This window comes from Euprymna scolopes, chromosome 24 (genome assembly GCF_053919585.1).
Source record: "Euprymna scolopes isolate OS-2025 chromosome 24, ASM5391958v1, whole genome shotgun sequence".
In the NCBI taxonomy this organism is placed as follows: domain Eukaryota; kingdom Metazoa; phylum Mollusca; class Cephalopoda; order Sepiida; family Sepiolidae; genus Euprymna; species Euprymna scolopes.
Window position 1 is genome coordinate 50,277,685 of NC_136505.1, and position 18,131 is coordinate 50,295,815.

Consider the following 18,131-nt stretch of genomic DNA (forward strand, 5'->3'; position numbering starts at 1 on the left):
GCTAAAGTAGTGAACTAAAAATAGGGTTCCGTTCGCAATTCGATGCAAATTCCCAAGCTCCACAACATACACCTGAAGAAGGTGGGAGGTTTCATCTACCGAAACACTTCGAAAATTTAAAATAATACGGTTTTCAGCTGTTTTTTAAATCTAATGTTCTTTTTGTATATTTGTTATTTATGTTTGTTCCCAACAATTTATTGGCCTACTCTTTCACTAATCGTCGGAGATGTTATATTTTATTCAGTGTTCCATAAATCCGCCTCGTTTTCCTAATCAAGCGTCGGTAAATATCGGTGATAAAGTGGCAGATTCTATGATTTTTTTTGCGACCATATTTTACAGTAATTATCGATTTTCCTCTGTTTATAATGTACAATGGCGCCATTTTGATTGTTCAGTGCGATAACTATATTTTAAAGGAAGAAAAAAAAACAACAAAGAAACAAAATCAACTTTTGTCAATACAAGTTTAAATATTAAGTTGCGCTGAGTTAAATAAAAACAAACGCGTTCGTCAAATTTACACAAGGTTTCGATAGTATTTCATAGGATAACCTACTCCTTATTTGAACAGTTCTTTTTGTTAAAACAATCACACGTCGGATTAAAGATCGATAAAGCTCGAGTTAGACAATGTATTAAGTATTTCACCCAGGGCTGCACTATAGTGTATTAACATCGAAATCAGAATGCAATATCTAATCGCATACATCCAAAGCTATCTAACAATCTCCAGCCCGTGTCAAATCGCTGTAATGTTGCGGCATGTACTTGTTTTACAAGTAATTTAATGGGTCGTGCTACCAAACTCCTCAGACAGTTTTGAGTCTAAACTCTTGAAAGTTTAGATATAGGTTCCTTGTACATGTATCTAACTCAATAACTTGATTTGAGCCCAAAGTAAGAAATGTTAAAGGGACATAGTAGGGGCCAAAGTTAAAAAAATTTAGCCCTCTTCGGTCTCTTCCAAATTACACGGACAATTTCTGGTCTGAACATTTGAAATTTTAAATAAAGGGTGCTCAGAGATAGGGCAAGCTTTTTAATCGGGTTGGGTCGAAAATTTGAACTACAAATATATAAATCTATGTATGTATGTTTGCATGTCTGCCTAAAACTTTCGACAAAGGCGACGGATTTTTACAAGATCAGTATCGTTTTGAAGCTCGACCCTTCAGACGACAAATACCGAAAAATTGTCTAAAACATTAATATCTTCACCTTCAACTGGGCACTTTTCTACAGGGGTCGTTTTTTTCGCCGATATTTTCAAAAGTCATCCTCTCCTTTCAATTATCTAGCCTTAATTTAAACCTACGCTACTCCCGGTTTGACGGTGGTCGTAACAGCAAAGACGTCAGGTTTTTCCCCGTTCTTTTTCTTTTCGCGATACGGGTTCGAGCCTGCCTTCCTACTACCACTTTCTTTTTTTTTTTTGCTCAACATACACATCTAAACACCCGGGCAACGCTGGGCTGAAATGCTAGTATCTAGAAAAGTGAAAGTGTCTGTCTGTCTGTATGTGTGTGTGCTTCTCTGTCTGTGTACATTTCCCCACACAATAACTCTGCCAACTTTCAGTCTACAAACTCGAAATTTGATATACAGGGTACTGAGATTTGGGAAAATCCTTGTAATCAGTTTTCCGTCAGAAATTTTGCCGTTAAGATGTGAACATTCAACGATTTGACCTTTGAGAACTCTACCAAACTCCTCAGCTAATTTTTAGTCTAAACAATTGAAATTTTAGATATAGGTTCTTTGAACATGGATCTAACTTGATAACTTGATTTGAGCCCAAAACAATAAATGTTAAGGGGTCATAATAGGGGTCAAAGTTAAAAAAAGTTTACCTTTGCGGTCTCTACCAAATTGCTCAGACAATTTCTGGTCTAAACATTCGAAATTTTACATAAAGGGTATTCAGAGATAGGGCAAGCTTTTTAATCGGGTTGGGTCGAAAATTTGAGCTGCCAATATATAAATGTATGTATGTATGTTTGCATGCCTGCCTAAAACTTTCGCAGAGGCGACGGATTTTCACAAGATCAGTATCGTTTTGAAGCTCGTCTCTTCAAACGACAAATACCGAATAATTGGCTATAAACATTAACATCTTCATTTCTACAGGGACGGGTCGCTTTTTTTCACCAATATTTTCAAAAGTCATCCCCTCTTTTCGATTGTCTAACCTTAATTTAAACGTACGTCACTTCTGGTTTGGCGGTGCTCGTAACAGCAAAGACGTCACGATTTTTCCTCTTTCGCGGTACGGGCTCGAGCCTACCTTCCTACTACCACTTTTTATTTTATCTCAACACACACCTCCAAACACCCTATTACGCCGGGCACCCATGCGTATATATATATATATATATATATATATATATATATATATATATATATATATATACAAGCAGTTCGCTTTGCTCGGGTCCTATGTACTGTTCAGAACTTTATGTGCATATGTAGATATTAAAAAGTGTGCATATATACAATAATGACTTTCTATATAACAGATTTCCTTAACTGCTATAGAGAAAATGAGTAGAGACTGCAGAGGTAATTATTTTTTTTTACTTTAATCCCAATTTTGACCCCTGAACACTTATTGTTTTTGGCTCATATCAAATTTAAATATTTAACCCATGTCCAGGTAACCTACATCTAAAATTTCAAGTATTTAGACCCCGAATTTTAGGAGGAGTTTAGTAGTCTGCAAAGGTCAACTATTTCAACCATGACATCTTGGCAGCGAAACTTGCGCTACAAAACTGGTTAAAAAGCATGTCTGAGTATTCTTTAAATAAAATTTCAAATGTTTAGACCCAAAATTGGCTTAATAGTTTGCTAGAGACCGCAAATATAAAATCTTTTGAACATTGAAGCCTTGGCAGAAATTTTTTTGGCAAAACCCCAATTAAAATATTTTCCCTTTGTCTTAATACACTTTTATGTAAAATTTCAAATATTTAGACAAAAAATGGCTGAGTAATTTGGTAGCCTCCTAGACCTTTTTCTCTCAAATTCCCCTGAGCTATGTTCATGTTCCGTTCTTTCTCCTCTAGGATCCTCCGACCACTCCGTCGGTTAAGATAAAAATGAAATGTAATAAGTCCTCAGACGTACCCCTCCACCGTACTGTATACCGATACTTCATGGCTGACTGGGATAGCTTCCGTACATTTATATCTGATCTACATCTGCATTCCATGTTTAAAAAGGATGTGTCCTCTATAGTATCAGACCTAACCGAATGGTTACTTGTAGGCATAGACCGATTCATACCATCTAAAAAATTCCAACAAAACCCTAATAGCCAGCCATGGTTCTCCCCAAAATATGTTGCTGCCATCGCGCACAGAAATCACTTTTTCCATAGCTACCAACGTAATAGATGCACTGAGACTAAAGCTGCTTTCAGGAACGCAAGCAACCACTGTAAAAAAGTAATAAAAAATGCAAGGGAGCTATATGCCCAGTCTGTTAAATCCAAAGGAGCTGATCAGCGGCTTGGTTCCCACCAGTTTTGGCAAATAACAAATAGGATCCTGAACAGAAGTGTGCGTTCTATCCCAATCATTATCAATGGACCAGAGGTCATCTCGTCAGCGTCAGACAAGGCCAAACTATTTGCCAAGAACTTTGCAGCTAATTCTACCCTATCCAATGAAGACCATCAACTCCCCATATTTCCTCCTATAACACAGAACACGCTAGATAACATACAAATATCTGTGCATGAGGTCGCCAAACTAATCAAGAACCTTGATTCCAGTAAAGCAACTGGCCCAGACGGCATCCAAATTATAGTGTTAAAAAGCTTCAACCAGAACTTGCTCCCATACTTACAAAACTGTTTAAGCGTTGCCTTAAGGAGAAGTGCTTTCCAACACCCTGGAAAACCTCATCAGTATGCCCTATATTTAAGAACTCAGGTGATAACTCAGTACGGACCAATAAGTCTCCTGTGTGTCATGAGTAAGTTGCTGGAATCCATATTTAATAGAGAAATAGTCAACCACCTCAGGAGAAATAACCTTCTTAGTGACACAAAATATGGTTTCCGTTCTGCTAGATCCACAGCAAATGTGCAAACGGTTATATCTCATAGGATTAGTGAATCTCTTGACAAAGGCTTCCTTTCTAGGGCAATTGCTCTTGACATATCAAAGGCCTTCGACCAGGTATGGCATAAGGTCCTACTTCGCAAGATTTCCAGCTACGGTATAAGTGGAAATGTTCTCTCTATCATTAAATCATTTTTCTCTGATAGGCTCATAAGTTTAGTGGTTGATGGACAAAAATCAGAGGCCCAGCGTATTAATGCTAGAGTCCCTCAAGGGTCCACCCTGGGCCCAACTCTTTTCCTGATCTACATCAATGATCTCCCTAAACACATACTTAAATCATTCGTTGACATCTATGCTGATGACACGACCATCTACAGCAACACACCAAAGGCTGTAAATGACAAAGCTCTCTCTGATTATCTCTCCTCTGATCTCGAGCGCGTGGTTCAGTGGGGGAAGACGTGGCTGGTTACCTTTAATGCATCTAAAACCAAACTCCTATCTTTACATCATCAACGCTCTGATCCCCATCTGGCATCAATTGAAATGGATGGCTCTCGTCTAGGAGAAGCCCTATGTTTTGACAAGCTTCTGGGCTTGACCTTCCCTCCTGATCTGAAATTGAACACGTACATCAAGTCTGTTGCCAAGGTCGCTGGAAAGATGGTAGGATCATTCTACCGATCCAGAATATATCCCACTACTGTTGCAATTCTCTGTCTATATAAAAGCCAAGTACGTCCAAGGATGGAATACTGCTTCCATATCTGGACAGGAGCTGCTAAAAACAGCCTATCCTGCCTTGCCAGAGTACAAAATAGACTTCATGGCATAGTGGGGGATGTCCTTTTCTCTTTCCTGCAACCTCTCTCCCACAGAAGAGACACCTATGTTTGTTTAATCGTTATTTCCATGGCAGGTACTCGTCTGAACTCAAATCTCTGGTCCCCTCGCCTATCTTTTACGAAAAACACCCGTCTAGCTGAATCCACTGTCAAAAACTTTCCCCATTTTTTATCTATGCCTAAATCACAACGTATAATCCATGAACAAAGCTTCTTTCTTAGAACTACACGCCTGTGGAACTCTGTTCCGTCTGCCTGCTTCCCACCTGACTACAACCTGGATGTCTTCAAGTCCAACGGAAACAAACTCCTGATGAACCGCCCCCTTAAGAAGACACTTTATTAATTCTCCGCACTAACGTACTGTACTTACAATAACCCTTATTCCTGAGTGACTTCCGGGCCTAGATAAGTGGTGACCACTTTGTAAAAAAAAAGATACTTTGATTTTAATTGAAAACGTTAAGTATTGATTTGTTTGAGATAGCCAATGTATGCTTCTGTCCATTAATTGCCAGGCATCAAAATTGTGACTATTGAGTTGAAACTTCGTATAATGGGTAAAAATGGGTTAGAATAAATTATGTAAAAAGAAAACGTTATTTATTTTATTTAAAAAGCTAAATATTGATTCTCCCATAAATAGGCCACTAAGTACATGTGATATATTTTAGAAATCAATAAGACTATACATTAAAGATAAAATTTTCACATTTTGGTAAGAAGCAAAGATTTATATTACACTTCTTTGGCAATACGTTTGTAGCTTACTATTGGAAAACTCGTTTATATAAGTTTTACACCATCTAGCAAATAAAAGTTTAGCAAATTTCCCAAGAATTTTTAAAAGAGTTTAAATAAACTCTCGGAGAGCAGTTGATGAATACAGATGTAATTAATCGTTTCCTCGGAGTAATTACTAGAGATTATCACAGAATTTAAATATAAATTTGATGGTGTCTTATTAATAGGACAGTGGGATCTAATGTGCTAATACTTTAAGATATTTATTGTAATGTTCCGTCGTGTCTGTTATTCTCGAATTAGCAGAAAAACTGTGTTGAGCGAGGATCTATACTCCCATCTGTCTGAAGACATGGCATGATATTACCATATACCTAATATTGTCTTAAGTTCATATTTCATATTTATTTTTGGCGTAAGGTCCAAGGATTACACGATCGAGGGAAATCATCTACAGGGACTTTTATTGAACTTTATCGATTATGTTTAGGAATTTTTCAGATGAGGATTTATAATTTGTATTATCTTTACTTATTTATAAAATACACTTTGTGTGTTTAAATGTGTGTGTATATATGCGTTTATGTGTGAGCGAGTTCGTTTCCTATAGACTCGGAAACAGTCGTACCAATACTTTAAAAACTTTACACAATAACAGCTTATGTGTTTGTCTGCATTCTTCTAAAAGTTTTGTATCAGAACACTCCTGATAAGTATCGGAAATCGATAATCGCTAATCGAAATAATCCGATCAAAGAACAAACAGCTCGATTTTGATCAAAATTAACACTCTGATATTAACTAGCATCTTAAATGAATTTTATAAGTTTTATCACCGCAACAGTAGGTTCTTTGATAAGACAAGGATGCGTTCAAAATGAATGTTTCTGTTTAAAGCACCATTGAACGATGATACTTAACCTTTGTATTTAAAATTTTAATTCAAATCATTACATAAATATAAAACTAATTTTATACAATCAACTGAAGGTTCTCTACAGTGCAATCTAAATTACAATCTATTGTGGACTAAGCCACTGCTGGGATGAATTTGATGCATCCTCCCGGTGCACCGTGTTAAGTCCCTGACTAGAGCAGGCAATCAATCGATTGGATTGAAAAATGGATAATTCCACCGATTCGATGACAATGAAAGTATTGAAAGTTTAGAACATTCGTTGATCCCCATTAAATCCCGATCAACGTCGGGTCTCCCTGCTAGTATGAATTATTCTAATTACTATATCATTTTGAATTGTTATTTTCACGTTTTTTTTTGACCGATGTAACATTCGACGCACTTATTGTCAAACTCATGAATCTTCCTAGCGTAACAGATAAAGTACTAAAGTAATAATCAATTCTAAGTTACAGTTTTATGGAGGTTGACGGTTCAATTCTCAGTCTGGGCGATACTAAGGATACAATTATAAATAATACGTTTATTAAATGAAACGGTTTCGTTTCAATTTCCCTACAGATCGCCGAGTTTTATAGAAACATTTATTCTCGCTTTAAAGAACAGCATCAAAGATGAGAACACTTTATAAGTTATCCAAATCGTACATCTCTTTTTAATCGATTTTTATTCCTGAAGCACTAAACGTTCTGGTCTTAATTCTAGAGAATAGATAATACCCAAGTTTTAACACCTCTGCAACTACATTTATTTTCACTAGCAACACACGTTTTCTTATTTTGCTTCAATTGAAATGTATCTCTTGTCCTGATGAAACCTCTTGCTTTGATAAGCTCCTTTCAGTCAAAGCATTAAATGGAAGACTTACAACATATGCGTTTTCGGAGAAAGAATGGTCGGATAATTCCATCGGCACAGGAAATAATTTAATCCTGATGCAATCTTGTACCTGTAAAGGAGTCACATAGTACTACGATGGAGTAATGATGTCACTATCTTTTTGTTTATAATACAAAATCGACTTCGCAATGTAGTGGGTTAAGATCAATTCTCTTCTCCAAAACTCCTTTCTCATAGATGAGTCGTTGCTAGTTTTTCAATACCTTTTTGCTATTTCGATGTGGATGCTAAACTGAGCTGTACTCCCTAGATCTTCCTCATCTATAATATAAATCTTACCTGTCTGTTTAAATGCATTATGTATGTATGCATGTTTGTATGCCCGCCTAAAACTTTCGACAGAGGCGACAGATTTTCACAAGATTGGTATCATTTTGAAGCTCGACATCTCTGACGACAAATATCGAAAATTAGGCCAAAAACATTACTCCCCCTACCCTCAACTGGCAGTTTTCTACAAGGAGGTGTCGATTTTTGCGATCTATTTTTTGACAGTTATCGTATCGGTTCGATTGATTTTGCCTAATTTTAACGTTCCGAACTTCCGTCGCGTCATTGAGTTGCGGTAAGACGTCAGATTTGTTTCACTTGCTTTTCCGCTTTCTCGCCACGGGTTCGAGCCTACCTGCCTACTACCACCTTTTTTTTTTCAACACACACCTCCAAATACTCGGGCAACGCCGGGCACTCAGGCTAGTCTAAAATAAATAATAATGAGTTATCTTGCTATCGTTAATTATTAAGACCCTACGACTATAGCGATTAAGTTAACTAGTGTTAATTTTGACAATTGTCACACTGAGTGTATGCTAACCTACATTTGTAACACAGGAGTTTAATGAAAGATGGGTGACGTAAATTTGAGGCAGGCGGTAGTAGGTCAAACGGTAAATAAAACAGAGTTGAACGATGACGACTAACGCCACGTTTCTAGCCGATTAAAACACACGTTTTCAAATTAGTCTCTACGTGGAAACCGTGCGGACGTTGCACTACTAATAACAGCGTTTTTTTTCGCAAGAACTTCTGTCCGTTGAACACATTATGCTTATAACCTTTATGCTTCACTGTAGACTACGATATAGTCGTCTTCAAATCTTATGTTAAGAAATAAGTAATGAAACTTTGTTAATTGCATTCATCATTTTTAATTCTCTTAAGATATTTTTCATCATTCAACTCACATACCATCCATCGAATTAGTTTTTGGTCTGGATAAGTTGTGAATCATTAGTAAAAAAAAAATCATTCAACTTCCGTAGAGCTTTGCATTTATCATTTTCAAATAATATGTAGTATCGTGTACGAAAGAATAAGCCGATAAGTTATTAACAAATAGTTGCTAATTTTAGCCTAATAAAAAAAGAAAATACTATAAAATCGGTGCAGGGATATCTTTTGAATCGGACAAAAGACAATTTTCTTCTTCACTGTTTACGTAAATAATTGTAAGATGCCAAAACGCTTATAGAATCAGAAGGCGAGAAAAGTAGAAAAAGGTTTTGATAATTTCCAACATCTAAAAACAAGTGGAAAACAAAATAAAAAACAAAAACAAATAAACAACAAGTAACTGTTACCAAAGGCAATAAAAGTAAGCTAAACTTAATTTACGGTAAAATAGGATACCGTTTTGTCTGTTTCCAAAAGCGAGACAGCACTGAAATAAAAAATATTTTAAATATCTCGTCTATATATATATATATATATATATATATATATATATATATATATATATATATATATATATATGTATATATATATAATTGTTGTGTCTTTATTTTTTTGTAAAATATAAACAATTTTTACATGAAAATAAACATACGATACGCATTTTTCTCATTTTAACTGCTGTTTCATTGCTTTTACTGTTGAAAATATTATTCATTTTGATTTTTTTATGCAGGTTTGTTTTCATTTATTTTTTTCTCTGGCTATTTAAGTAATTCTACGTTGACATTAGTTAAGTTTTGTCTAGTTCAAAAGTTGCACCACTACAGTATATTGAAAAAAAATTAAGAGAACAATACGGTGCCAACAGCATAAGATACACGTGGAGATTAAACTGAAACTAATAGAAGGCTGAAATATCCAACTACTGATACGATGGCTTCTTTTTTTTTCTTTTATAGATTGGAAAGATGGAGGTGTCAAAATCACTTTTACTGCTGCTCATGGCTTTCTTATACATTGGAAATGTCAGCATAATGGGTAAGATATGCATTTCAAACTTTTACTGAAATTAATTTTAAGTAAATTAATGGCATTTGATTTAAAATTTCGCATTTATTAAAAAAAACAAACAAGAACGACACTAAACGTATAGTTTAATCGCGTTTCAGAAGTTTTAAAATGAGGTCTTATTATTTATATTATTGTATTATTTGAACTATTACGCATCTAACAAGCAGTATAGTATACAAACATAGTATTTGGACTATGGCAACTGTAAGAAACAGTATAGTATACGAACATAATATGTGGATTATTACACCTGTAACAAACAGTATAGTATACAAACATAATATTTGTACTATTACACTTGTAACAAACAGTATAGAATACAAACATAAGACATTCAATTTTCTTGCTCTGAACTGCTCTACTATGGAGTACAATACCGTAGCGCTGTTTCACAGCTGAATACAACATGATCGTTGACAATGGAAACAAATTCTTGTTGAGATGTTCATCTCCAATACTCTAATCCTACCCAAATTGTACACTTTTTTGATCCTATCAATCCTTACGGGTCACCTGGCAATAATTAATCCTTATCCTAGAGTGGTCTCTAGTAAAAAAAAATCGTATTGGATGCTGTTTTAATAAAGTTCTGTTTGATTTAACCTACAATGTTCTTCAAATACATTCTGTCAAACTCGGGAATCTGTTCTGAATTCATAAATGATTTATTTAATACGCGGAGGTAGATTTTTCTCGTTCTGTCCGTCATGATTGATTATAATAAGTCTTCTGTGGAATATTTTAAAAAAATTCTTATTACCACTTGTAATCAAGATTGAACCTTCACCCTATCCAACACTGTTTAGAACTTATTATTACTGAACACTTTCATCTGTTGTGCCAGGTAATCGGTTAAAACATGTACTAATATAAACAGACCATTAGTGTCCAACCAGGACATTCTTAGTTAATTCAATGAACATACGTTGATTACAGCTGTTTCGCACCTATAAAGACGACTCGATTACATTGGATAATGAATAAATGTTTTTTTTTCACCATTTCTTATCTAGATTAGAGTGTGACGTGTAGATTGTTCCCAGCAGAAGAGTTTAGGAACAACAACGATGTGCGCACGGCGTCTTGGATTGTTCAAATATTTGGAATTTCTCGCACATGCTGGCCTTGTCCAATACTCTGTGATTTTACGGTTACTTCTGATTTGCCATTATCTTTGACGAAACCAGTTTTATCTCGCAATCTCTTACAAAGAAAATGGAATGAACTTCCTCGTCTGATTAAAGCTGACTATTTTGAATATTCCTTCTTGCACTTTCTCTATATGACATCGTTAAACATAAAACATTTAATGCATTAAGGATTCGTAAATGTTTTAAGGCAACTCATTATTCAATGCCGTTATTTGGAACCCGCCTTGAGACAAGCACATCAAGTCGTATTCTTATTAGTTTTGGGACCATTAATCGGAATCGGAATCGGGCATTGGAAACGTTTGAACTTTTGTGGGTATCAAAATCGGTATCGGAAAAAAATTGAATTTTTGTGGTAATCGGAATCGGTGTCGGAATCGGTATCGGAATCGAGAAAATTAATGACTATTTTCCGATGCATGAAATGATTCCTATGATGATTTATTTTTTGGATTTATTTTGCGTAAAACTTAATTTTTCAACGCTAGCACAAGTGAAACGTATGTTGCGCAGTCGGTTTTTCGTCACCCAGAAAAAAAAACAAAAACTTGTACACTTCGTTTTTGTATAAAAATATAGAACCTTTTATTTTCCGTTTCTTTATTTACTGCCTCATGTGCGTGCCCAGCAATAGACAGAGAGTATGGACGGGAAGGTGGACGGGTAGAACCACGAGCTTGTGCTTGCATGCTGACTGCAGGCTTCTCTCTTCTGTTGTCTTTTTTCTCTGGACTATATATGTGACCCTCTCTTTGCAGGTGCTCTCACCTTCGACGGTTACCATGCATCAAATAGTTGACTTTTCAGTACTGAGGATATCAATTCCGACAACCTGACCACATCGTCCACTACGTTTGCTACAAGATGTTATGCGTGCATTTGCGTGTGTGCACCTTTAACGCGTGACACAAATGATTAAAATGATCTTTTGATTTTAAACTAGCAATGAAATTAAAATCTCTCAATTACTCCAAAAGTGTATGTTTTATGTTTGCAAAAATATATGCATATAATACATTGGCTGTTACGGTAATCTGAAAAAAAATAATAAAAAACAATAAACTACATATTTAAATATTTTAAAAGAATCGGAATCGGTAATTTTATCCTAATCAGGAATTCACAATAGAATCGGTAATTGTATTGGAATCGGAAAAATTGGATTTGTCCCATCACTACTACTTATGAAAGAATGTTTATAAATATAAAGGTATATTTTGCAAAGTTACAGAGACTTTATTATAAGGATCTGTTAACAAAACAGTATGGAACGATAAAATTGCGGCCATGGAAAACACGACATGATTCCATTTCCGTTTGGTGAAAACCAGTTTTCATTGTTGCAGACGTTATGTACAAATCTCAAAAGCGATATGAGCCTTCTATCATATCTAAAAGTGACACCGTGTTCAACGAGCGAGATCAGAGATGCGTCGCTGTACAACTCATGCTCTCTACGGATCGAAGTTGTGACAAGAGGACGATTGCTAGCACCCTCAAAATGAATCGTTGGGTTGCCACGAATAACAGGAACGTACCCAAGGCAATGAAAACAAAGTTTCTGATCACGGTTATGGTCTTCGGTTTGGTTCCAAGTGAGGGTCATATCATACCACCTCACATCTTCGAATTCAGCTTGAAAGTCAATACCAAAGTGTATTTACATGTGCTGAATAGTGTGGTGACACTTTGATGGAATCAGGTGGCCGCTGGCAGACCCTGGATGTGCGAGCAAGAGTCAGCGTCAGCCCACAAGTCTAAAGAGACAGAGGCTTAACTTTAGAAGGAGTGCTACGACTTTGTACTCTACTCTCATCGGCACCCCTCTTCCCCCGACCTGAACCTGCTGGACTACTGTGTTTTAACATATGTCAAGGTTATCACCAACATTACCCTCCCCCCACAACACCAAAAACCAGCTTGATCGTTGTCATCCGCCAAGTATTCGCTGAGCTCCCGCCGAGCTCCCACCGGCGCTTGTGGAAAAGGCATGCTTTCTGTTCTGGACTCGTCTCGAAGCGGTGATTAGGGCTGAAGGCGGCTATATTGAATATATATCAGCTATTCTACATAAGAAATTAAACTAAATTGATGTTTTTCAATAAAAATTTTAAAAATAAAGTTGTAATGTTGTTTTCATTAGAGCGACACTTTTATCGTTCCACCCCGTACTTAGGGTTTTACTCGGAGATTTAAAGGGTGTAAGAGACACGTGTATATCTATTATTAAATTAATTTATTACATATAGGAACGTGAAATTTAAGATCCTCTATCTAATCGTATAATTCTGAATAGATCATATAACTATTTATATTTCTAGTAGGATTGTGATGCGATTCGAACAAACGTCAGCAATACAACTGCCTCTTTTTACTGCCTCCTCTGTTTTCTTTTGCTTCTTTGGAATACACTATCTTCTTCACTTCCAAATGCAAGTTTTCACACGAATGTGTTAACTTAATATTTCTGAAATGGCCCTTTTCGAATTGATTACGCTATGTGCTGATCCTGTGCAGTTCTAGGAGACCAACCTCCATAAAATTTATCTTCTCTCTTCGAAATTGGGGTTAGTTTTTTTTACTAATCGCCGTAGGCTCCCCTATCGCGGAATCCCGACACGTCTACCTAGACATATCTTGCAGGCTGAGGTGCTTCTTCTCGATGGCGTTGATTCTTCATATTTCACTTTCCGAACCTTGAGTCACATCTCGTCGCAGGAAGGATGTAAATAATCAACCCAGTAGCAATATTGAAATGCGCATGCGTAAAAAAACAAGAATCATAGCAAGTTATTTTATATGTACGATGAAACTTACGCACATAATGAAAAACAAATTTCAAACAAGATCTTTTATATAACTTGTTTCATGTGGTCTTTTTTCCAGGTGAACAATATGGTTGCTCACTTCATGAGTTTGTTACTTGCCACCCACGGGCTAAGTGTATCGACCTGCCCGACGGCACATTCAATTGCATATGTCCAGAGAATTCAATTGGAGACGGCCTAAAGGGAGAAAATCATACTGGATGCGTTATTGGTAAGTTATAGATATATGTCTTAATGGCAAAACATATTAGTAGTGTTACTATAATTATTAACAAAATGTATTAGTATTATTACTGCAGTTTCTATCTACTTTGCCTCCTCAGGAGGGCAGAGTTAGACTCCAAAGTTGTTTTTTAATGTGGAAAAAGTAAAAACAATTACAAATTGTCTCAGTAACTTAACAGGAACAAACAGTATAGTATAAAGACATAGTATTTTGACTATTACACCTGTAACAAACAGTATAGTATACAAATATAGTATTTGGACTATTACACCTGTAACAAACACTATAGTATACAAACATACTAATTGAACTAATACACCAGTAACAAACAGTATAGTATACAATAACTAAGGACAAAAAATTGAACAGATACTACTCTTTGTATCTTGGCCCGAAGGCCAATGAATCTCTTATGGTTTTAAGAGTATTATTTTTATAGTTATTGGTAAATTAAGATATTTATATCTTATAACAAGCAGTTAATAGTAAATTTTCGAAAGACACGAATGAATAAATTTGAATCCAAAGAGAAATATAGTTTGCTTGAAGCATTACTGAAAAACATGTGAGTATTTTACAATTATTGCATGAAACCAGAACAGAGAAAGAGAATACGAACAAAACAAAGAATAGAATACAAAATTTAGATGACCAATCTTCAGATAATCTTATTTATCAAAAGATTTTTCACATATCGAATCAGTAATTATGGGATTACTGTTTTATAATAATAAAAATATGTGGGATGGGGTAACATCTTTGACAATTGCTAACCCTAACCCTAACGCTCGCTCCTTAAAATGCATTCAACAGTAGACGACGAAAAACAATAATTTCAATTACTGAACTTACCATACATTTAACCATACTTTGAAATTTAACCATATAGTGCAACGAAAAAAAAAATCAACTATATATATATATATATATATATATATATATATATATATATATATATATATATATATATATATATATATATATATATATATATATAGTTTATACTTGTTATTCATTAGAAGTCTAATATATATGTATATTTGCTTTTATGAATAGTTTCTCATTCCCGCTAATGACGATTTGATTGCTCTATCCACGAAAAAAAGTGGATGGATTTAAATCGTGATTCCTATTTTAAGCTTGCAAAATCGTCATTTGCCATCTCTTTATGTAATTGTAATTGCAAACAAATGCATTTATCTTCCAAGCTTTTAAATGAAAATTGACGTTTTCGTTTGTTTTCTCATATCTACGCGAATCTTTTATCGTCTTACAAAATGGGCTTTAAGCGTTCTTTCTTTACGAATGGATACGTTTGAATTGCGCCCGACTCCAGTTTTGAATCCAGAACAACTGCCCACCTATCTATCATCCGCCATTTTGTTTCCCGTTTCCCTTGCACAAAGACAAAGCAAGTTGTTTTCTCGTTATATACCTATGTTATTTTATTCTACATATCTGCTAATGTGACAGCGATCGCAGTTTTTAAATATAAATAAAAACATTGAAATAAGCGAATTATCAGATGGTAATAACATTTTAAGTATTCATTTTCATAAATGATTAATAGCCATTAAAATAGACTGGCAAGATTAACCGACATTGCGACGATTTATGAAAAAGAAAACAAACGAAAACAAAATGCAATTATAGAAGTTTAAACTAAAATATACTTTCTTGATCGTTTGGCTAGGATCTAAGGGTAGTATTTGTTCTGTCTACAGATGGTATAATGATATCGTGGCGTCTATACAATAGAAATATATCACAAACTTTTATAAGGATATTAGAGATAAACCGTAATAACCAGATATATTGTGGCACTACATTAATCAGATTATTTAGACAAATACTTTTACTGTTTTAGCAAAAGAGCTACAAAAATATCGTGGGGCCTCCATTCACGCTGAATGTCGACAGAATGCCCAGCAGCAATATATTAAATATGAAAGATGCCGCTTTGGAATTTCCACAGGTCCCGTTAGTTTATACAAATAAAATTATAAGTGTAACCATTAAAAGTATTTTCATTCCTTTACATACAATTTTATACAGCGGCCATATTGTAATAATTGGGTCCATTACTCAGAACTAGGACACAAATATGGTGTACTTACGTGATATTTCCCCTTAAATGTAAAACTTAAATATTTTTGCATCCAGCAATCTGTTTTTCTATCTTTGTCTTCAAATTTTTTCCGTTTTTTTACTCCCCCTCTCCCTTCCTCCACCAATCGCATTCCTCTCTTTTGTTTTAATGTATTGAAAATAATTACAGTATAAGGTTTTCATCTCGATTTTATATAATAGATAATATGATAAAAACAACCTGATTCCCCTGAGGAAATTTGACCCAATTGACTCCCAAAGAATGTATAATTATTTTTAACTTTTAGATATTATTTTCTGGAATATGTTAACTTTGTGGGTATTTGTTTTGTAGTTTTTTTACATTTACTTTGCATTCTTTGTCTTGCATATAATAAAACGTCTAGATTTGAAATTTAACCGTGTCATATCATAAAAATTAAGTTACTAAATTATGGTATATATATATATATTTAACCGTTTCACATCATAAAAATTAAGTTACAAATTATGGTATATATATATATATATATATATATACATATATATATACATATATATATATATATATATATATATCCCATACTTTAGGAACATAAATTGTATGATGTGAAACGGTAAAATTTCAAATCTATAATTTTTATTATATGCAAGACGAATAATATATTTCAATAAATATATCTCCTTAACGTATAGGTTTTCGATGTTTACCTATATCCTCAGAGGAAAAAATATTAGCAAATATTATATGGCTTATATCCAATTTGCTAAATGTAATAAACATAGAAAATCATAATTAAAAGTTTGTAAAGTTTTTAAATGATAGTAAGGGAAATTATATATGAGTTCAGAATGAAAAGGATATTGAATTTCGCATCCAAATTGAATGGTAATCTTGACGTGAGAGTATTAGGTAGCAGGGAGGGAAGAGGATCCAATGTATATCGTAAATCTTTCAAGAGACAGGGTAACAATCCGAAGTAGGCATGGTTCCTTGGTTTCTCCTTTGGTTCGATGAGATATTCGGTGAATATAGCAGTCCAGTGAAGATGCTTATATTTTCATGATGTTTATATTTTGTATTGCCTTTATAAAATATTACAGCCAATAATATTTTGTAAGACCGATAATCACTGGATTTACATCCTAGGAGATTTATTGCATTACTATATATATATATATATATATATATATATATATATATGTATGTATGCGTGTATCAAATGATGTATAATGGTATAATTTCTTATTTCCATAGAGGGTGAACGAATTGCGTGCATCGACAACAGCACATGCCATAAGACCTTGGGTTTCTGCAGTGTCAGCAACTTCTGTGAATGCATGGTCGGGTTCACGGGCGATGGTGTTTCCGATTGTAAAGGTAAGTTCTTTGACTGTGATATACTGGACGAGAGCGCACCTGTTATTTGCCTCTCTTACCTCGTGGCCGAAACTAGGTTGTTTCTCCATTTTCAGATAGGTGAAACATGCGTATACATGAGAAAGGGGACAACGACAATTTAATCTTAAACAATATTCATATGATACATCCAAGACATAAGAGTACAGGCAGGTTACGGTAAACAGTCAAAAGATGCCAACGCGATTCGATAATCAATAATCATTTGTCAGCAGATGATCAGTTTCAATAAAATAGTGAAAAGAATTGCTGTGATATTGTTAAAAAATCGAAAAAAAACCCAATTAATTACAGCATGATATGTAAAGTAAAGAAGGATTCCTTAAAGATTAAGTAATAACACAAACATTATTCATTTGAAACTTTTCTCGAAAAAAAATACTTCTTTTAAACAAAGCTAATGTACTTGAAACTGAAGAAATGTTTTCTCTCATAGTTATTTCTATATTTACATCGAAAAAGATTTATTTGAAAACTTCTTGTAAAAAATCCAAACAATGTTATATACTTTTTCTGTTTTTATATTCTTTTTACTATGCTGGAACATGCCAACGCGCAATTGGATAAGATTCTGGATAAGTACTTATTTTTTACACTGCAGTTTGAAATAGCATTTTATCATTCAACGCGCAGACTAAATGAACAGTTCTCATATACATGCATGCTGGTAGATTCTCTCTTAAGGGGAAT

General features: G+C 34.5%; 1 protein-coding gene across 1 annotated transcript in view; it reads left to right on the forward strand.

Annotated features, from left to right (window-relative positions):
- Window positions 1-18,131, forward strand: part of LOC145246702 (uncharacterized) — a 329,042-nt gene that overhangs the window by 76,830 nt on the left and 234,081 nt on the right. Inside the window, exons 2-4 of the mRNA XM_080108431.1 lie at window positions 9,617-9,695; window positions 13,766-13,918; window positions 17,280-17,402. Coding sequence (XP_079964557.1) covers window positions 9,626-9,695; window positions 13,766-13,918; window positions 17,280-17,402 — 346 coding nt within the window. The 5' untranslated portion in view covers window positions 9,617-9,625. The remainder of the gene's footprint in view (window positions 1-9,616; window positions 9,696-13,765; window positions 13,919-17,279; window positions 17,403-18,131) is intronic.